This window comes from Saccoglossus kowalevskii, chromosome 4, assembly GCF_978046115.1.
Source record: "Saccoglossus kowalevskii chromosome 4, keSacKowa6.1, whole genome shotgun sequence".
In the NCBI taxonomy this organism is placed as follows: domain Eukaryota; kingdom Metazoa; phylum Hemichordata; class Enteropneusta; family Harrimaniidae; genus Saccoglossus; species Saccoglossus kowalevskii.
The window spans coordinates 10,002,151-10,025,410 of NC_140644.1; the positions used below are offsets into that span (position 1 = coordinate 10,002,151).

The window sequence follows — 23,260 nt, forward strand, 5'->3', positions numbered from 1 at the left end:
GAATACAAAAATTATATTTCAAACTTTCAATTCAGTTTTCACATTACTGTTTTTTAGTACGACTTCATAAACACAATGAAATGAATTTTTCTGTGGCCACTGTAAGACTGGTTGTCGTCGGTCATTATTGTGTAGCGGTTTGGGCTGTTATTGCGTGCCAACTTCACATAAATATCGGCAGCGTGTTTTCAAGGTTCGTTTAACCTTTAACCTCTAAGCTTAAGTCGTATCACGTGGTCACAACGAGACTTTGTCATATTTAATAATTTAAGGTGGAATTCTTAAGTAGATGATGATTAATCATATTTATCCATGCATACTTCGTTCTGTGAGAGGGTATTGCGCGCCATTCTCTTTATGTTTTCATTTAGACTACCCCATGATTTCACTCCGGTATGTACGATCTCGCGAGAAGCAGCCATATTGTTATGCGGCTCACGAGGAATTGTTAGTCGGGGATCTAGACTCCTAAAAACGCTACTAAATCAGCTAATTTGATATCATTTCTGTCGTCTCTTCAACATATTCTTGTTATTTACAGTCTTATGTCGTGATTGCAGTAAAATGCAACATTATAAACTATGGACATTTACCTAGATTCCGCTTAAATGTGTGAGCGGAAAACCAGAAGTTGACGCAGTGTTCCATCGCTTCGTTTCTCCTTTATCAGCGGAGAAACCCTGCTTTTAAAATACATTATTTACATCGTTTATTGAACCGAAGATGCCTGCAATTCGGAATATCGAGGCTTTAAAAACGTGGCTGACAAAGAAACTAGAGCCTATGTAAGTAGTTTTTATAAACAAGCGTGGTGTATCACATTGTGAAAATTAGGTCGAACTACAGTATTGTACACCACAGAACTTCGTTGTAGTTTAGATTAGAATGTGGTATTTCACGAGCGTCTACTACACAGTTATTCCACACACATATCGTCAACAATTATTTTTTTTTAAATTGTAGAATATATATCATCTCATCAAACATAAGTTTACGATTTGTCCAATTCCTTTTGTGGGAATGGTATCTATATTCTCAGAAAACTGAATTTGAAAGAGTTACTGCACTTCATATGAACCGTGTGCACATGCCTGATTTTCAAACTAAAATATTTTTGAGACCTGAGAACATTGTTTTGATGTACCAGAGTGGTACGTGGTTACATCTAGCTCTGTGTACATGTCTGTGAATGTGTAGGTGCTAGTTTTCATTGTGACCTTGTCCAAGTCCTAATGTAAATACCCCCCCCCCCCCTCCAACAGTCGTGTATGGCTGTTATTACTGTAACTGCTTATTTTCCTTAGATTTCCAATTTAATATTTTCTATGTCCATATGGGGTTACAATTTTATCAGTATTTCTAACTCAATACCCCTGCCTTATCCCAGTTATACTATATCCATGAAGTTTTCAACTAGCTGCTAACATTATGGTGATAATTACATAACCATGTGTCTTTTGCAATTAAAAAATTGCATGCATATTATCTACCATGCTGTGTTGGTATATTGGCCATTATTGGTATAACAGTAAAACAATACTATTTTGTAAATAGCTACGTGTCATTTTAACAAATGTGACTCAATGCATGAATTAACAGAAACTTATTAATTTAGCTAAAGTGTCAACAATCTTATTTTGAGAGTGTATTGTTTTAAATTGGCAATATCTTAAATTAGCGAAATAAGTGTAGGAAACTAATTTCCATACCGAGGCTAACAGTGTTCTTCATGAAGGAATTTTGGTGTGCACCCGTCTTTTTGCAACAACAGATAGTATTACGATTAAATTTTCTTTTTTAATTTGATTTTCCAATTACAAGACAGCAGAATTAGTAGAGTAATGCTGCTGAAACTGAAATAAAATTGAATGAGTAACACAATTGTTGCACGACCTAATAAAAGATTGTAACTGCAATGCTGCATATGTGTTCTGTAAACATATGTCCTTTGTATTGTCTCCTTGCTAACAAAATCCTGCATAAAATACTGCTGACATGATCCATTTCAATGACTTGGATGCTCTAACTGAATTGCTTCATTGCCCCTTCAATCAGTCTAAGGCATTTTGGGAATGTAGGCCTTAAAATTGGGTGCCTTGAAAATATTGAATTCCAAGCCTTTAAAACTGCAATGGCCAGTTATGAAATTGCTAGAGGTTTCTACTGTATAAAAAGGTATGCTGAATATTGTAATATTATGTCAACTTTCTTTTTGTAGTTGCGATGCTGATCCAGCTGCTTTGGCAAAATATGTTGTTGCTTTGGTCAAAAAAGATAAACCTGAAAAGGAACTTAAAAATATATGCGTGGATCAATTAGATGTATTTTTACAAAAAGGTAAGACTGCTTCATTGTTTAGTATCAATAGACTCTGGTGCTATTCTACTTCGCATGCGCCATCCACGACAGCCAGTTTGCCTCGGTTTTTCACAAGTTGAATACACTTCCCTGAGATATCCTACAGAGGATAGCAGCTTCATTGTATGTGTTCTAATAAAAAAACATGTTTACTATATTTTAAGACGATGCTTGGTACAAAATTGAAACTAGTATAGTAAAATACCCGCATAAAACTGCATATTCCTGCTGACCAAAAGCTGTTGATCTACAACAGTTCCTTTTGCATGCATGGTAGCTAAGCAACCAAATAAATCAAAACTTCACTTTGGTTTATTACCTATTCTATTGTCATATAGAATGATACAATGTAGCTACTATTGTCAAACCTGTATTAGTGACCACCCAAGGTACCAAAAATATAATTGATTATTTAAATATGTGTGTTTTGGGACAAAAAATGTTTCATGAAAAAATACTATTGTAAACAACTTGTTTTTCACTTGGAATTTATTTTGCTGAAGAGGGTGAATCAGTGAAAATAAATTTCATACAAAACTGTCAAAATCTCTTTTCAGCGAAAAATCAATTCCAGGTAAAATGAAGTATTTTACTATACCATGTAAATACATTGGTTTTTATACACTGGCATATTTGACTAAACCAGTCCCAAAAGGGTTGGTCACCGGTCTCATCTGACAGGTGCCATTTATTTACAGGTCAGTTTACATGTAAAGTGCGTTGGGTCTGTTCTAAGCTGGTCACTTTGGACAGGTCGTCTCTAAGACAGCTTTGACTATATCAGTCAAACCTGTCTATAAAGGACAGTCAGTGGACTGAGCCAAACTGTCCTTTATAGACAGGTGGTCTTTATATGGAGGTGGCCTAATTTATTCATGTAATCATGAATATTAATTAGGGTGGGAATTTTAAGGGAGATCATCAGCAAAACAAACCTACAATGAATTGGTCTTTTGTAATAAGTCACTCATTTTCATCTGGATAATTACACAGCTTTATCTTTTTACTACAAATTATATCATGTAAATTCACTGAAACCAAGTGATTCTGCCCATGGATTCATTGGTGTATTTAATGCATAAGAACGATTGTCAACGATCGGCCGCATTGGTGTTTCAGCTCGGACTTTCACACTCTCGCCATGCAGTCTTATTCCCCAGCCCATCACAGGCGGTAATCAGTCCCATCGTTAGTATTGTCGATTGTACACTGTGACAAAATGCACAGGCAAAGTTGCCGTGTTTGAAAAAACAAACCAGCATTAAAAATGAAGAAGCATTGGTAATAAACAAAATTTACCAAACTCGTAACGATTGCTCCAACTCTCGGCGTTGAATCAGAAAGTCAAACGAACCGGAAATGAAACACTATGATCGTACACGCAATTTTACAGTTATTTGTTGCAAGCATAGACGCATCAAAACTGCCCAAACGAAATGAATTTTTCTCGAATTATTGATATTACCGTTTATAAAAAAAGAGGATCAAAATAGAAATCATTTTTCGTTGAGAATAACCCCGAGATGACCCCTCAGTTTTGCCCATGCGCTAGCTTCATTAGCATAATTTATAACGATCAACAACAAACAACATGGCGGCCAAAGTAGGTCGGATTTTGCAATCCCGCGATGAGAACGAAATAAACGAATGTTTTATTATTTTGTTCGGGTATTTCATGTCGACAGGGTAAATAAAACATCTCTCATTTAATTAATCTGGTTCATTTTTCTTGTTTTCGGGACGGGAGGAATGTGCTCTTCATGTGTGAGACAGTCCACAGAAGTAGCTATTGTCTTTTTGCTGAGACCGTCTGATGGACATGTTGGTGGTCGTTATACAAAGGTTAAAGTATGAATAGGTCTACAATAGGGTGGTCGCTGGTCGCGTTGGACAGGTGGTCGCTATATCCAGTGTCTTTAACGTGTAAATTGCGAAGGGACTGTACTGAGGTGGTCGCTATGAGCAGGTGGCCGCTCTGCACAGGTGGTCGTTAACACAGGTTTGACTGTATAACGTATTGCTTAAGTGACTAATCTTCTAAAATATCCAGTCAAATTGTGTCGAGCAGTGTTATAATGTCACAATGTTTATCCACAATGGGTTCTATATTTATTATGTTTCCAGATACTGCCATTTTTGTAGATACTTTATTTGAGACATTACAGAACAAGGCATACATGTCTTCAGCAAATTTGTCTCCAGAAACAACCAATGCCAGTGAAACTGCTTCTAAAATTGAAACAATTTCTTCTTCAAAGTTCAAGACAGATGATGTAAGTATAAAGATCTGGTGCATCCAGTGTAAATAATGTGTACTGAACAATTTTTCACAAGATTATGTACCAGTGAACATGCTAAGACAGGTAGTCACTAACTTTTAGAGCTTTTGTTTGTTTGTTTGTTTGTTTGTTCGTTCATTCTTACTGATAAAACTGCATTCATATCACATCTGGTTAGTCTTCTACCCATGCTGATCAGTGTGTTGATATTTTTCTGAATGCTAGAATAAATTTCTTTATAATCAACAGAGTTGTATCAAATATTGTGTACAGGGCTGTCAAGAATGAAGAGACATAACAATTTCTTTTATTTACTCTGTTAACTATGGAGGGCTGTTACAATCCAAGTCCTAGCATTAATAATGCAATCTCTTTGCCATCTCCATTTTCATTTTCATTCATCCAGCTACATTTTAATAATCAAATTTAAACTTTTCCACATACCAGTCACAAACATAATCTTATTTGATCCAAGCATAGTAAAGGAATTGATTGCAAGTACCGTTAAAGTCCTATTATAAACCGCGGTTTATATTACAATGTATCAATTTAAAAATTGGGATCAAAAGCTCAAGTTCGGGGTGCGGTTTCTATTACGTACATATTGCAATCACTAAATGGGCGTGGTCATTTTTTGTCCTCAACACATGCACAAAACAAACAATACACCGTACAATCTTTTGAATAGGCGTCGGGGAAGAGTGAAAGGCCTTATTTTGGTTCTAAAATAGGCGTTACGAAATGTTGAAAAATTACAGTCAATCAAAACAAAATTCTATATGATACAAAAAATACTCAGTATTTTTAACGTAATATGCATTTTTTTTTTTTAATTTTCTTGGTAACGAAAAGTATATTCTAACAGAAGTTTCAAATAAAAACACGAATGCACTGCTTAGTAGCAAATGATCACATAACGGTAGCTCGATCCGGCCATGCTGCTGGTCACAAGCACGGTTACTAGTAACCGTGTCACAAGTGAATAACTTACTTGTTTTCGAAGTGTTGATATTGGTGATTATAATTTAGTAGTGATTACAATAACGCACGAAAAATAAGTTCGTTGAATTGTTATAAAATGCAAGTAAAATTCAACTTAGTTTCCCCGTAAGCGAATGATTTCAGTCACATGTAAACAGCCGATACGATATCCGCCATGCTTTTGAATGCTCACGTGACGTTTTATTGACCGGATGGGTCAAGTCGCTAATTAACCAATCAAAATGCTGGATGGTGCCCACGTGTCTAAATTACATAGCTCATTTAAATATGTTAATGACAGTTCAGCGACCTCATGGTGAACGCAACACGGAAGAGATTTACCGATAATGTAGTGCGATCTTTTGCCTTTGATTTCCATGGGAAAACGGCATGATTTTTTTTTTAAATCAATAAATTATTTGTTTTCGAAAGATAAATTGTTCTTCAATGCTCAGTTTAACACTTTTACGGTGATAAAAGCTCATTGTCTAAAACTTACGAAACACAGACGTATTCAGAAAGAGTATTGACAGAGGTCGCCGCCAGAACAAAAGCAGTTTCATTGCGTGTCTGACATCTTATCACCGCTGAACAATAAATAGGTGTGAATATTTTAGGCACGTCTTCGAAACAGTTGAATAGGATTAGGAACAATGCCATTTTGGAACAGCTGGTTGAAACAATGAAGTCAGTCACGGTCTTGTTGAATTGGGTGTGCAGTTAGTAATAGGTACTTTTCAAGTTTTCAATTTTTGTTAAGAACTCTTTAACCCCGAAGCCGGAATTGGGGGTGCGGTTACTATTACGTATGCGGTTTATATTAGGACTTTAACGGTACCTATAATTAAAAATTATTTCTGTGTAGGTACTTGATGATGACGATAGAGATTATCGTCGTAGGAGAAAACACAATAATAGTGCAAGTAAAAGCAGAAGTCGGAGTAGAAGTCCAATTAGGCCAGATATTATTAGGTAAGTATACCATACCCTATCAAGTCCTATTCTGTATTTCTGGGAGGACAACAATATTGCTCCTATTTGATCAATTCAACAATATTCTCTGAAACAAGTTCTGAAAGTGTTGTAGCATTAACTATATATTTTACACATCATTTTTGTGAAGCTGTTGATGCTAGCCAAGAGAAATTATCATGATCTTGATGGCTATCATCTGATATGATTATTGTAGGAATAGAGATGATAGATCACGTAGACGTTCTGATGAAGACAGACGTGATAGGTACGATAGGTCTTACCATGATAGACAAAGTGGCTCAAGATGTAAGTATCATTTAAATGCTTCTATTTACGTGGCTCATTTCTCTGATGCCAATCCTCAGAAAACCCTAGAGCTTCCAGATCTTTAATTGATTAGGATTAAGATATTAATAGATGACAGCAATTCCTGAAGATATTGTTTGTTGTACATTGTAAGTGAGCTTATTGAAACAGCATGCTTTTATTTTCATGCAGCTAGAGGAAGGTCTGATAACAAAAGATTTGACGCTAAAGACTCAAGCCACGGAGATGTCGATGAAAGACACGGTGACATTGATGAGCGGGATAGGTACTCGCTACCTTCCTCGTCTACTACATCCATACCGCAGTCTACATCAGCATCCTCCATCGGTAGTACTGTGGCGGTTGTCACCCACTCTCAGCACAGTGATGTGGATTGGAGATCACAAGACAATGGAGGTTATCAAGACAGGGTTAAAAGTCATGAAAATCAGTCTCCAAAACCCCCTCCCCCTCCTCCATTGCCTCAGCGGAAGCAGCGATGTAGGGATTATGAAGGCAAGTCACTTACATTTAATGTTTTTTTGGAAGATATGGGCAACATCGTTTCCTGGGTTCTATACATTGGATGGGAATAAGGTGTATGTACATAGTTCAGGCAAGCTCTCAGTTGTAATGCTTAAAGAGCTAGTAAAAGAAACAAGGAGCCCAGACTTGTACATTTAGTCAAGTCAAAACGGGGTGTAATAATGGCAAATGAAGATTCAGAGATAACTAGCAGGTGTAATAGTGATTACCCTGTTGAAATTGATGGTAAGAAAAGCATTATAGAATGAAGATGATTATAAAAAGAAGATGATTATAAAAAGAAATTAATGTGGCAGTGATAAAATGTTAGAGAGTAATGTGGGGTTCTTGGGAAGTCATGCTTAGAGATAATTCTAGAAGGGATAAACTGCATTCAATATCACATCTGGTTAGTTTTCTACCCATGCTGATCAGTGTGTTAATATTTTTTCTGAATGCTAGAATAAAATTGCTTTATAATCAACAGAGTTGTACTAGTTTTGGTGTACAGGTCTGTCAAGAATGAAGAGACATAACAATTTTATGTTATCCTGATTTCAGTAAAAGAAGTCTTTTGGCCAAGTTGTTTGAAATTATGGTTCATTGCCCTTTGCTGAGGTTGTAAGCAGCCAACTAGTGGCCATTTTGTTTTTTCACAAGTCTTCTTCCCATAACTCTGATAAACCATTTTAATAAATCAAGACGTACTGACTTACCTGATCCTCTCGGGTTTTTGGGGGTTTTGATAAAATCTAAGAAACTGACAGCAGCTTTCATCACAAAAAATTGATAAATAAAATCGCAAAATTTGAACAGATTGTTTCTCAGGTGTTGGTAATGTTAGGTTTTATTATGTTTGTTTTTTTTACAGAGAAAGGATTTTGTATGCGAGGTGAGCTCTGTCCATTTGATCATGGCAGTGATCCTGTTGTCGTGGAGGATATTAATTTACCAAATATGCTGGCATTTCCTGCTCCACCTTCTGTTGGACGTGGAGGGCCAAGAATGCCATCTGGACCTCCACCACGACATCCACCACCACAACCCATGCAAAGAATGGGAATGAGAAGGCCACCATTACCATCATGTCCGCCTCCGCAGAGGCCACCCCCACCCCCGCCCCCTACTACAGGTCAGTTTTTTTAAATTGGTGTTTTTGACATTCACTTTGTCATGTGTTTGGGAATTACACTGTTGATTTCATCCTGTCACATTTAAAAATTTATGCATTTTGTCAAGTAACAACTACACTGTAACCTTTTTATAATTAACATCCTTAATAGTTAATTTGAGTTTGGCGTGCAAGATAGTATATACTCAATACACAAGCATACCCCAGCAATAATCTTACATTAGTTATCCTTATACCCATTGATATGTGTGAACTGTGCTACTGGTGTGACATGTTGATCTTAATCCAATTTTATTCATTTCTCTCAGGTGGCCCCCCTCCTCCTCATGGACCACCCCCCTCACAGCCGCCCCCTCCCCCTCCACCACCTCAACAACAACAACAGCAACAACCACCTCCACCGCCGCCACCGTCAACAACCACCTCCCAGGTGCAGCATATTAGGACATCAAGCAGCAGGGGGACACCCCCACCTCCTGGGACTGTGCCATCACAGCCGTTACCTTCAACAGCAGATAGGCTTGGCCATAGAGGACCTCGTTATCAACAACCTCCATCAGGTAATTTAATTAATACCTGCATACCTAATGTAGTATGCTCCTTACTCAGTAGAAAAGTTATTGGTTTTTTTATAAAAACAAAAATTAGCTTGGCATGTGTACCGTATTACCCCGGGCACGCGCCCAGGGGCCTGAACATACAAAATCGGTGAAAAATGGGGGTGGGCGCTTACCCGAGGACCACCCCAAAAAAGATTTTAAAAAGTTGTTTTTGTGATCGTATGATAAAGTCAAATAAAGGAATGCTTTCGTACACTTTGTACACGTACTTATTCCTTGATTTATGCGAGGTTTCAATAAATGTGAGCACTCGGTCAAGAACTGTGGGAACACTAAGACACGGGGTCGAATTTCGAGAATAAAACTTGTTTTATGTCAGCGAATGAAGTTGTATTACTCACTGAAATTGGCTACAAAGTATGGTAAGTATTGTAATCAATGCACGGTTACTTTTTTAGTAACCGTGATCAGTGCATGCAAGTCGAAACGGCCGGGGAAAAACTACCCCTTGTAATCCAAGATGGCGATGACCTCATTAGCATAATTTTGTTCACCCACGTATTGATACATCGCATCGTAATTACTGAAGAATAGCAGACAGGGTTATGAAACAAATAAACCTTTTATTACTGATGTGAAATGTTTACAAACTATTGTAAATACATAAACATGTCCAAATGGCGATACATAAAAAACAGACTGAAAATAAACTCTGGTCAACCTCATCAACATGATTTATTCACGCACCCACACAGTGACAAAATTACAAAAATAACGATGATGCAACAAGTTCCCATCGTCGGCATGCCTCATTATGGTTATCGTAATGAACTTGAGGTCGGCAAAATGTTTTTTCTTCAACGACAGAAAAATAATCCACATGACCGTAATGCCATAGCTGTGATGAAGGATGGAAAGAAAGTAGCAAGTTTACGTGATGTCTCAAAAGTGCTAGCTCCCGTTATGGATTGACTTTCAGCGAAATACTACGTTTTGAAACCAAGGCTAAGTGCTTCAAACCACTCACCAAGGTATGGATCGTTGCAATATTGCAATATTGGATTCATCGTGAATGAAGAGAAAGCAGAACGTGTGCGCCACATGCTGCTTGGTTCATCTTACGTCGTTAAGTTCCAATGAGTTTTTACGTAAAAACAGAAACAAAGCGGCCCTTTTCAGGGCCACCACACACTCCAAAAAGAGAACTACCGTAACAAACACACTATTTAAATAAATCGAACGCGTTCGTTTTTGACAAATTAAACTTTATTGTTAACCCCGTTCTTGGCTAAAAATCACCCTGGGCGTTTAACCGAGGATGTCCCCAACATGTAACTTTTGTGAAAACAGGGGGTGGGCGCTTGCCCAGGGAGGGGCGCGTGCCCGGGGTAATACGGTAACTTTTCAAGTTACTCAAATTAAGATCTTTTCTTACCACCAGAAACATTCAACTGTGAGCAAGTTTGAATCCAATTGCATAGCAACAGAGGAATGTTTTATTTAGTGAAAGACAAAAAACATTTTTTTTTGCAGATCATTTCCAAACAGATGGTTATAATCCTGAACATCCAGGTTTAGATGAAGGTATCAGTGGTAGATCGTACTGGGGTGGTAATACCAGACCTGTCAGATCACGAGAACTGGTTGCCATACCCTCTGCTGTAGAAGGTAACTAGCCGTTTTGTCACATGCGTCTCTGGTAATTGTTGATGTCAATTATAACTAGTTTACCAAACAGCCAACAATTATTTCTTAAATCCTGGTTAAAATAATACTGGGCATCAAGAAAAAGTAGCTGATTACATGTCTGTAGTATAAGTTTATGTACTTTATTTTGGTGTTGGGATGGAGGGTGGTGGAGCCAACACCACCAGCTTAGTGTTGTATTTGAGATGTAATTGTATCACAGCAAATTATTCCCATCATGCTCTAAGTGTCATTGTAAGAAACGTACACCTGTTAAAATTAAAGGTCTGCATTTGCCCTGTAAATAAATGTGTGTTTGGTAATTATACAACCAAATAACAAGAATAAATTCCTAAAACAGCTGTTGTTTCTTTCTTTTTCTTTCTACTAAATTGTAGTATAACAAATATTTCACTGTTCATGTTTCCATACAGGATCAATCACCATTGTAGTGCATTTCATGTATATATTGTTGTCGTAACTTTTACAGCAAAATTAAGAGAGAAAGAAAGTACAAGTGTGACTTCTAGCATATCTGATACTGCAGTGGACATAGCATCGCAGCAAACGTTGGTTACCTCATCAGATAGTGGTAGAACTGTAGTGGATACACGTAATGTTATCAATAGTGGAATGAATCGTAAACGAACATTTAACCAATCTGTAGGGGGGTACAATCGCCCATATTCACAACAACAGCATCAACAACAACAACAACAGCCACCGATGCAGGAACAACATCATCAAGGTAGATGGCAGGGTAATAAAGACTACAATCATCCTGGAGGTTTTGTAAAAAGACCTCGTTATGATCCTGATAATAGGAAATTGGAGATCAAGAAAATACCAAGGGAATTAAATAATATTGCAAAACTCAATGAACACTTTTCCAAATTTGGTACTATTACTAATTTACAGGTAAGTGTTAATTTAATTTATATTACACAATTCTTGCTTTCTTCTGAATTATCACATTTACCAACCCTCGAACAATCTCAGATAGCCAAGGTAGTGTTACCACAGTTATTTATTTGCTGTAAATGTCCTCCCAACTTATTCTAGGTGGCCTTTGATGGAGACCCAGAAGCAGCGCTATTACAGTTTTCTACCAGGGAAGAAGCCAAAAAAGCTCACAATTGTGAAGAAGCTGTCTTCAATAACAGATTCATAAAAGTATTTTGGCATCGTGAAAAAGATCAGGTGAATATTCTTCTGCTGTCTTCTTCTTTGTTTTTGAACATATTTTGTACAAATAGATATTTGATGTTATATTTTTACTGCATGTATATATGTAAATTTCTGGTGAAAACACTTCATAAACTGCAATGTTTCATGGCTGAAGTTCAGTATTCCCATTGCACCCATTTTCAAGGCCTCTCACAACCTCACTAAAAATGGTCTAGAGAGCAATTATGAAATATTTTACTACTGTAAAATCTGTATTAGAAGCCGTGGCTTCTATTAAAATGGTACAATGCAACAGAAGGGATGCGGCTTCTATTAGAGCATCTACACATATGAGAAATGATGAATTTTTGGTTCTCAATTGTACAAAAAGATTGAGTGCGACTTCTATTAGGGATGCGGCTTCTAATACAGATTTTACGGTATTTTGAAGGGCATCAATGTATTCATGGATGGTGGACCATCTAAACATTATCTTCCCTGACCTCTGAACTTCAAGCCTTGCAAATGTGAAGTTGGTGTGTTCCATTTCAATCAACCTCATTTAGTTTGTAAAGACTTCTAATACTTAAAAAAAAAAATTTTTACTATCTTCACTATTATTTCACTGGATTTAAAGTTCACAAACTTGGCAGGGAAAAAATGAAAACAGCGAATTATAAATGCTGTAATTGACCAAACTTTATAACTGAAACCCTCCCCTTTTCATTTCTGAGTTATTCTGTATTTCTGTCTTTAGGGTGGAAATCAAACTCTGTCAGATCAGTCAGGACAGGCACAACCACACATCAAACAATCCATTAAAGATCGTCTTGGGACGCTACCAACCAGAGAACAACTTACGCTGGTCAAGACCCCAGACTCTGAAAAGGTAACACTACATATTGTGATTTTCAGTTTTCTCAGATGAAGCTTTAGGTGAATCCTTCTTGCTTTGCTTTTTTAATTTTTTTTTTTTTTTTGTTTCATTATGTTGCTTTTCTGTCATGGCACATTTGCATTTTTTATATATTTATGGGCACCTGTATTATTGATAACATTCTCAAAAACTTATTTTGATGTTTTTTTATGATTTCTGTTCAATATGTCATTAAATATGTAACGTATGACTAAAACTGTGGTAAAATGCATGCAAATTTGGTGCATGGCATGAAATAGTACAGACACCACTACACTGCTTTTAGCATCACAGAATACTGTACCAGTGTTGTACCCAGGATTGCAGTGCTGATTGCCCACCACAGTGGTCTGACACTCATTGCGGTGAATATATTCAGACTGCCACAGTAGGTAATTTCCAGTGTTTTCAATAAGTATGAAAATAGGCATATATTAAATGTTTTTGATCAATAATAGACATTTGGCCCAATATTTAATTTGCTATTGATATCACTGTAAAGATATAGACAACATTAAATTGAAGTTCAAAAACATTTTGTGACAAAGTTTATTAAATGTTAATCCAGTGTGTTTAATCGCTGTTGAACATACAACTGAGATTATTCCTGCTAGCTTACCTCATTCATAGACCACAGACCATCTTGCCTCATTCATAGACCACATACCATTTCCACTGTAATGGCAATAGTGCATTCACAATAAAAAGTCATATTGTGTTTTTGGAATGGATTAAATTCTCTCTCTTCTTGTTTGGTTGCTGCCGTACAGGCGGATATGTTTCCAACCAGCCCTCGACTGTCTGTCAAAGATAGGCTGGGATACACTGGTCAAGCGGAATCAAAAAGTAACGAGGATAAGGTAACACAAAAGTCCTTGCCTGCTTGTCTTAAATTTGCAATGCTTGGCCAAAAAAAAAAACTAGTAACCTGCTGAAAATGTGGAATTTTCTTTGCATTTTGCTTAATTAAGGTATTCTTAGACTTTTGACTTGCGCTGGGTTTTGAAGTGCTTTTGAAGTGCTGTGTACAATAATTATTCCTGATACTAATCACTAATTCTAGACATAATAAAACTATTAGTATGAGTTTTAGATTTTCCCGTGGTTACCCAGTGTGCTGACTATTTTCATCATCTTTTCATTCAGGTTGTTCTACATTCAGCCGGCTTGTCAAAGACTGTTTACAACCCCTCTGCCCTGAAAGGAAAAACAGTAGCCCAAACGTCATCACAAATAGTTGCTGCCCAAGATGCCTTAAAAAAACAGCTAGAAGAGAAATCTAAGATGGCGGAGAAGAGAAAAGGCGCTATCAAGATGAAACTGGACATACAAAAACAGAAACAAGAATTACTCAATAAACAAATACAACAACAGAAGGTAAATGTTTAATTATTTATATTTGTGAAAAAAAAAAAAAAAAAATTGTGCGATGTGTTTGTTGAGTGGTACATGCAATACTTTTTTGCTAAGTAAATGATAATAAATGATTGTTTGGTGAGATTGTAGTTGAGTATAGGTCATCAAACTTGTTCAGGTAGACTTTTCATAGCTGCTAACTTAATTTTTATGACATGGCAGTCGACGATTCAACCATTTTCTGCTTTTACCACTATAATCTATTTTTGTGACCAAATGCTTTATGTTATTTCTCAGCTTATGGTGGCTAAATTGGAAAAGAGTAAGAACATGAGTGTTGAAGATAAGGCTGCGATTATGAAGTCGTTAAAAATGTTATCAGATCATATAGGCGGTATAAAAAAGGATCTAGTTACCAAGAAGACTGGCATGACCTCAAAAACCAAACAAGAGGTGAGCCTGCTATAAAAGTTAACACAAATGAATTGGCGTTGACTGATGCCAGAAATGAACGAACCATTTCTACAATGCTGCATAGATAGATTTCATACATTCATAGAACATTATGGGATTTACAAATGTACACTTTTATGCACATCTTGTTGTGTTATAGATGCACTTCTAAATTTCCAACTGACAGACATTTCATTTTTGTTTATTGCCAATTAATTTAATGCTTTATCATGACAGAGAACAAATCATTTAAAATCATAAATGCCAGTTAAGCACCAAACCCTGTTTCATACTTTAAGGTTTGAAATTATATTACAGAGTACTGTCAACCCTACCTCTTTGACTTATTCATGTTATTCTATTTTACTAGGCTGAGAAAGAATTGTTAGATACTGAACTAGAACTGATTTCCCAAGAGAGTGCAGGTCTAGACACTACTGACTTGAAAAAGCGTGTATCCGAACTTAGAATTGAAGTAAGTACCATCATTTATTTTTCTGATAGTATTTATACACAATTTCATTTGAAAAACATGGGACAAATGATTTTGTTGGACATTTGTAAATATAGCATTGCCATTTGTGAATTACTGGGAGGACAGTTGTTGCCATATGAAATTGTAGAAGTATGTCAAGATAAGTACAGTAAATACTTTTATTTTGTTGGATTGTTATGAAATGCAAGTAAAATTCAACTTAGTTTTATCAAAAGCGAATGTTTTCAGTCACTTGCAAATGCTTATGCGGGACGATATCCGCCATGTTTTTTTCTATACACGAGTTGACCTGAAACTGTTTTTTGACCTTAGAGGTCAAATCGCTAATTACCAAATCATGGTGAAACATGGAAGAGATTTATCGATGTTGTAGTACTATCTTTTGGCATTGATTTTAATGAGAAAACTGCATGATTTATTTTCTAAATCAAGAAATTAGTTGTTTTTGAAAGATATACTGAGCAGTGAAGAATTTAACACATTTTATGAAAGGAAAAGATTGAAATCTTTTAAAAATTATGTCTAAACTGGAAATTCGCACAAATGAATAATTTGATACATTTCACACTGTTGATATTATGATGCATGATATTATCAATACATCTATTCAATATAGCGAACAACTTGTCACAGCTAAAATAAATAAATCAATAGTAAAGAAAAAAAAATGAAAATTGAAAACCAAGAAATTTACATGGAAATTAAATCATAGAAAGACATGACTTTCCACATTAATATATAACTCCTTTGACTTACTGCTGTTAGACGGCTTTATCTCGGCCTCCTGCTATAAATTATAAATTACAGTTTGTAACCAAGCCTGTACAGCAAACATCTTGAACTTACTTGTCCTGTGTCCTGTCCTTTTTCTAAGTTCACTGTATGCATTTATACAATGTTTATACAATGTTTTTGTCTCTTGCAGGCACAGTCACTGGGTCTGATAGGTATGGGAAGAGGTAGAGGCCGAGGTAGAGGCCGTGGAGGATGGTCTAGAGGAAGAGGTGGTCGTGGCAGAGGGTACGCTGCCAGTGGGCTTGGCAGACCTAGAGTTGGCACAGTCTTAGATAAACGTCCGCGTAAATTGACTTTAACTGGTTATGAGGAAGACGATAAGGATGAACTCTTTTCACATTTTTCAGTAAGTAGAGCTGTGGTTGTGGGCATTTTGGCATGATTTTTTTTCAAAACTAGTTTTTTAGCTGAGTGTATTATGGCATTCATAAGAACACAATTTTTCAAAAGTTGCTGACACGTCATGTCATATTTGTAGGGCCCAATAGTTATCTTCACTGCTACACAATTTCACAAATTTGACTCGTAAAATTCACAAAAAAGGCTCTTGTAATATTAAAGCTGTCTACAGTAATACTGTGACAAATAATTAATCACTATATTTCACTGCACTCGTGACAACAACAGCACATATTAGTTTGTCACATTCTGTTATTGTTAATTTTCTTGACAGCAATTTGGTGAAATTGAGAGCATAGAACACCTTGACAAGTCAACAACTTTGAGCTTTAAAACAAGACAAGAAGCAGAAATGGTAAGTTATTTTATAGCATTTTCTTTATCCCATCATTTCCTCATTAAAATCACTTAAAATTCCTTGCCCAATTAACTCTTAGACTGCCATCTTGATCTGCCTACATTATGGTCTAAATATTTTGCAAATTTTGATGCATTTTTCTGCAATTTCTTTTATTAGTCTTATGATTTGACCTTGCGTGTATATGCGTCTGTCTTTTCTGCATCTCAGACATGCCTGAACCGATAAAGTTTAAACTGCACACTTACATTATACATCTTGGGATATGTGGGCTTGTTTTGTAATTCAATATGGCCAAAAAGCAGCCATTTCATCAAAATCAAATATTTCTGTCATTCTGGAACCAGAATAAGGTAGTGTATAGATGGATTTCACTCAGACTTTGACTTAGTGGGAGCTTGATCTCTCAGACATGTCTCAATCATTCACATTCAAACTTCACACATATATCATACTACTAATGTTACATATTCACTAGCTTTTTGACTATGTGATCCAATTCAAGATGGCTGAACAGCAGCTATTCTGGAACAAGTAAAGAACAAATAAGTTATATCTCAAATTCTGATTCAAAATAAACCATTAATATCTAGAAATTCTAAATATCAATTATATAAATCATCATTATCAGAACCGGTACTGTCTATATAAGTCTTGATCCAAATTTATGAAAAATATAAAAAAATTCTCTCTTGAAATGGTATATAGGAGTTCAAGCTCTATAACAACTACTGTTAAAGTCCTATTATAAACCGCGGTTTATATTACAATGTATCAAATAAAAAATTGGGATCAACAGCTCAAGTTCGGGGTGCGGTTTATATTAGGTACATATTGCAATCACTAAATGGGCGTGGTCATTTTTTCCCACATCACTTGCACAAAACAAACAATTCACCGTACAATCTTTTGAATATAAGCTAACTCCAATTTAGATGTCACGTCACAAAAAAAACTGTTCACATGAAAAAAAATACTCTGTATATTTAATGTTATATGTATTTATTTTTTTAATTTTCTTCGTAACGGAAAGTATATTCTGACAGGAGTTTCAAATAAAAACAAACATTAATGCATTGCTTAGTAGGAAATGATCATGGTACGGCACTAAAAAAGTACGGTACCGTGAGTACGGTAACGCAATCCGGCCATGCTTCGGCTCACAAGTGAATAACTTACTTGTTTTCGAACTGTTGAAATTGTTGATTATTACTCAGTAGTGATTATAATAACACGCGAAAAATAAATTCGTTGAATTGTTATCAAATGCAAGTAAAATTCAACTTAGTTTCACGGTAAGCGAATTATTTTGGTCACATGTAAACGATCGATGCGACACGACTTCCGCTATGTAGTTTGAATGCACACGAGACATTACTTGACCGGATAGGTCAGGTCGCTAATTAACCAATAAAAATGTTGGATGGTGCCCACGTGCCCACCTTATTTCATTTAAATGTGTTAATGACAGGTCACCGGCTTCATGGTGAACGAAACCCGGAAGAGATTTACCGATAATGTAGTACGATCTTTTGGCTTTGATTTCCATGGGAAAACGACATGACTTTTTTTTTAAATCAAGAAATTGGTTGTTTTCGAAAGATAAACTGAGCATTGAAAAAGAATTTAACAGTTTTTCGGTGAGAACAGCTCATTGTCGTAAACTTGCGACACACCGACGTTTTCATAAGGAGTATTGACAAAAGTTGTCACAAGACAAAAGCAGTTTCACTGCGTGTTTGACATCCTAACACTACTGAACAATAAGGTGTGAATATTTTTAGGCACATTGTCGAAACAAATGAATAGGATTAGGAACAATGTACCAGCTGGTTGAAACAAAGTCGGTCACGGTCTTGTTGAATTGGGGGTGCGGTTAGTAATAGGTACTTTTCATGTTTTCAATTTTTGTTGAGAACTCTTTAACACTGAAGCCGAAATCGGGGGTGCGGTTACTATTAGGTATGCGGTTTATAATAGGATTTTAACGGTATGTATTTTAGCATAAGGCCACACTGACTTAATTTTATGGATGACATCCGCGCGCGCATTAGTTTTTGCCTGTTCTAAAAAAAAAAAAAAAATCTCCGACGACGAGTCTCCACAGATCGGTTTTCTGTCCGGAACTCACATTGTTGCAAAACGCTGGCTTGTCGTAAAACTCATTTTTGACTACCTCAAAACGTGCCAATTTTGTCATACATGATCTTCTGCACATGCGCATTGCGTTGCCGGGAATTCCAACATGGCGACCGCGCCACCAAAATACGTGAGCATAAAAGTTCAGAGGAAAAACAAAGGGATTGTTGTAGACTGGTACGCAATTGACGTCGGCCAGGGGGATGTGACGTTTACACAGCTATACAAGAGATTGGTAGCGGCAAGCAAGTTTCGCCCAGACAACTTTAAGGACATATTGTCCAGAGTGGATGATCCGCATTTCTTCTGCAATGATGAGAGGAGTAGAAGTGTATGGTGACCTAAAAGTCGGTCAGGCGACAAGTCAGTTTGATTGCTTTGTTCGCAGTGAAGTCGACAAAACTGCAACGAAAGCAGCGGAAGCTCCTCGGCCGAAGTCCGCTTTCGAGGTAAAGAAACATCAACATGTGCCTCCTACAAATAAAGACTTTTTGTTGTTTTTTGATACACTGTGTTCTGTGGTTCAATTCGTAATACCAGCTTTGTATAGCAGCATTTTTTTGGGGGCAGGATTTTTTTTTTTCACCCTCTCGCATTAGTTTTGGGGTTTCCAGAGGATGTTATCCATAAAATTAAATCAGTATGGCCTAAGTCTTAAACAATAAAGTTATTTATGAGCAATGTCGCCGATTGAATAGACTTTAGACACAAATGTTGGTTTTATCTCCTAAATAGATCTCTGTAGTCATTAGCATGTATGTATATTGTCACAAATTGTTTTATTTTTAGGCTGTCACAAGAGGTGCAACATTTAAAGATAAGAAGTTATTCATGTCTTGGTATAAACCACCTACAATAGCAGTAGATGAGGCATTAGCTTTAGATGATACAGAAGATGCTGATGAAGATGTAAGTACAGCACAATATCATACCTCATTTGTTTCCTCTAAGATACACTTAGGTTAGGCTCGGCTCATTCAGATTTGTGCAATTTCAACACAGTATCTACGATTTTTGTGGATATTTTTGGCACAAACCTGATATTCTGACAATTTGCAAGCCTGATTGCTTTTATTTTAACAACATAGATTCTTTGGGGAGTTCCCAGTCAGACTTATTCATTTCGTCTGCCTGAAGGGGTTGATTTCACAACGTAAATGTTCCTTAGCTCATCAGAATGCCGGGAACCAGGGAATCCAGCAAATAACCCGCTATAACTTGAAACTCTATTATAGCACATCATGAGATTTCACGAACTTGAAGTAAAAAGTCATTTTGTTTCTTGAGAAATTTATTAAAACCATTCCTTCTACAATTATTCCTATCACTGCAGGCAACAGAAGAAATTGATGAAGAATTGTTGCTAGGATACGATGATGAAGATGAAGATGATGAATCAGAAGCCAGATCATGGAGGCGGTGATACTGACTCTCATATGTACAGCAAATTTAGGCATACAGAGAATTTTTGTTGTTCTTACCTAAAAAATTGTACAGTGAATTTTTTTTTGAGAAAGCAAAAGAATGCTTGTATAATCGTTCTTTTGATCTTAGTGTGACATAATGTAGCGGGGATACATTAGAGGAACTGTTACGCTAGAATGTATATTGGGTTTGGTTTGAGTTACTGTGAATTTGTGTGCCAGCTGCAGCTTGATACAGAATATCATGAGATACTTCATGCTGTGAAACGTACTCAGTGGTTGGCCTATAGTTTGTTAATCAATCACAGTCCATGTATTCTGTCAGTTTTGGTGATGTCATTACCATTGATGGGCAAGTGACAAGTGTTAAAGCCAATTGAATTAATGTAGAATTCTGTTTACTTAATTTCATGGTTACAACAAAGTCTAGAATGTCTTAAAAAAAAGTAATGCCTTAACAACTCTTTGAACACCAGAGTCGACTTTTGGCATCAATCACAGATTTCGTCAATATTTTTTCAAAAGTTTAAATGATGAACTCTAGCAAATGGGAAATTATGTCCATTTGTTCCAAAATTAACAAAGACCCTCAAGAAGTCTAAAATTTTGTTTTAAGGTCTTTCAAAAAACAAATTGCAGCAATTCCAAATGATATCCTCTTCATTGGAAATTCAAAACCAGTTGTTTGTTTTTACTTTGACTGTGATTCATTCTTTCCACTGTGTTTACTTGTTTCAGGCCAGGTCTACTAAGTGTGTTTTGTAAGGAATATGCTCATGCACATAATTTGTCATTTTCTTTTTTAAAATCTTAAATTCATAAATAATTGATCTTAAAAAGTCTGTAAAACAGTAAGAAATTTGATGAGATGATATGTAAGAATCTTCGGGGTTGTTGGAGAGAGGTTTTGTCTACTGAGCGAGTAGATCTGTCAAGAGTCATTGATAGGAACCAGCAATTAAAGATACAATATAGATGAACACATTTATTTTAAATATTGTTTGATACTCAATACTCTAGACTAAATCAGATTTTGATTTATTGCCAACGATATATGTTGCATTTGCAGGATACACAAGAGAATTTTTTCGCTAATATACGCATGTGCTGTGATTGTTATTGTATGTACCCAAACAAAGAGCACACACGTGTATTACAGAATTGAATTGTTTTACCGAAACAATACTCGGATATGTTGAACAGCATTTTCAGGTCATAGTCCAATGTATCTATCAATATACAGTATCCAACAATACTAAAAATTGCATGTTATCGTCTATATTCACCCTTAAGGTGCAGTCCTAGAGATGGGACAACTATTTTTGGATTTTTGAGCTTAAATAAGCTGATATTACATTTTACACTGTGTTGACGAATGCCATGACTGCAAGTTGCAGACCACATCTGGAGTGCCTAACACGTTTCCATGACAAGTGAATAACTTTTATGATATTCTGTTTTATATTAATTATTGAATTGTAAGAATAAGATTGAAGTGAAAGATTATTATTTGTGGCATGATGTTTGACAAGAACAGTGTTACATGTTTAAATGCAACCTGCAGGATATCGTGAGATTGTTTTATTCTTGAAAATGGTATATGACACTAACGGCCAGAGTTTGGTATCATGGATGAAGAGAAACGAACAAAGATGCAGTGTGTTTTGATCTTGATGTTGTCTCCTATGCCTCCTCTGACATATTTACTCGCAACTTTTTATGTATTGCTATCATATGTTTCAGATTCATTTCTCTGTATCTTTTTAAACATTTTGTAGTTCTTTTATTGTCACATGACTGAGAAGATATGAAGAGATTATGAACATAAAGTGCCCTGTGGCACAAACTGGGTTATATGATATATTGAAAGAAAAAAAATAGTACAAAAAAAAATATCAGTGAAAAAAAATGAACCCAGAAAAAAAAAAGAGAACAATGTTGAATAAAATATAGCCCAACCCCCAAAAGGTGAAAAGAGAATACCGTATACCGAAAAGTGTAACATACTTATACACGCATACATTGTACACCTGGTATTGTGCCTGGTGTAATATGCAAATTGACATCTTGTGCCTGGTGTACATTGCACTCATGCACATTACATGTAGATTAACTTGGTTTAACATGCTAGCCAGTAAACATTGACATGTGGTGGCTGGTGTAACATACAGATGTACAGTTACATTGACGTCATATGGTGCCTGCTGTCATCACTTGGATTGCACATGTGAATATCAACTTGGTTATCTGCTTTAAATGGAATTTTATCAAAAATGTTCACAGTTGAGGTAAGTGTGAATTAATTTTTACATTTCCATTACGAGAAAAGGGGTATAAGTGGCAAAGATGTTTCTGATGCAAATTTATCATTTCCTTATGAGAACTAGAATAATTTGTATCCAATCTTTCACTGGTATTGTCAGTTTCAAAATGTTTATTTTGGTAATTCTTGTAGATACAAGAAATATAGATACATTTTGTTTGTTTTTTTACTCCTGTGTGGAAGCACAAGGAGAGTCTACGTTTACCCTGTCTATCAGAGTCTCTGGTGCATTAAGCTGACTCCACCATGGATATTGTTTTAACAAGTCATTGTCAAATTGGCTGCGAGTTGGTCAAGTTGTTGAAAATTGGTCAAAAAGTGAAATTACCAAGGACACTTGAAAATAAAACCATTATGGCTTGCCAGTCAACCATTTTGAATCAAAATGAAATTACACATATTGGTAACCATGGCGTGTGGTGTCAAATACAAGTTAAAATGAAATTTACCTTGAAATTTGTTCGACATATTTGGACAGTGTTTTTTTTTTTGTAAAAAAAAATTAGTCTGACAAATGCTAACAAAAACAAATTGCATATGTATAATAAGATTTGTCCAATTTTTTTTATAAACAAAATCAGTCAGTCATGCCAGAGTACCAGTAATTGTTAAGGACACAACAAAATAAAACC

At 36.0% G+C, this 23,260-nt stretch overlaps 1 protein-coding gene across 2 annotated transcripts; it reads left to right on the forward strand.

Moving 5' to 3' along the window:
* The first annotated feature begins 429 nt into the window (after positions 1–429).
* LOC100373971 (RNA-binding protein 26-like) lies at positions 430–22,272 on the forward strand. 2 transcript variants are annotated; one of them, XM_078010936.2, is made up of 20 exons: positions 430–785; positions 2,219–2,337; positions 4,483–4,631; positions 6,484–6,590; positions 6,808–6,899; positions 7,092–7,415; positions 8,296–8,556; positions 8,865–9,116; positions 10,650–10,784; positions 11,293–11,720; positions 11,865–12,002; positions 12,727–12,858; positions 13,656–13,745; positions 14,032–14,262; positions 14,539–14,694; positions 15,065–15,169; positions 16,116–16,331; positions 16,659–16,739; positions 19,671–19,790; positions 20,215–22,272. In XM_078010936.2, exons 1-20 carry the CDS (start codon positions 724–726, stop codon positions 20,302–20,304), a joined length of 3,288 nt encoding a protein of 1,095 aa, XP_077867062.1. In that variant the 5' UTR covers positions 430–723; the 3' UTR covers positions 20,305–22,272. The 2 variants fall into 2 exon arrangements, with proteins under 2 accessions (XP_077867062.1, XP_085353862.1); XM_085497736.1 differs by lacking the exon at positions 13,656–13,745.
* The last annotated feature ends 988 nt before the right edge of the window (positions 22,273–23,260 follow it).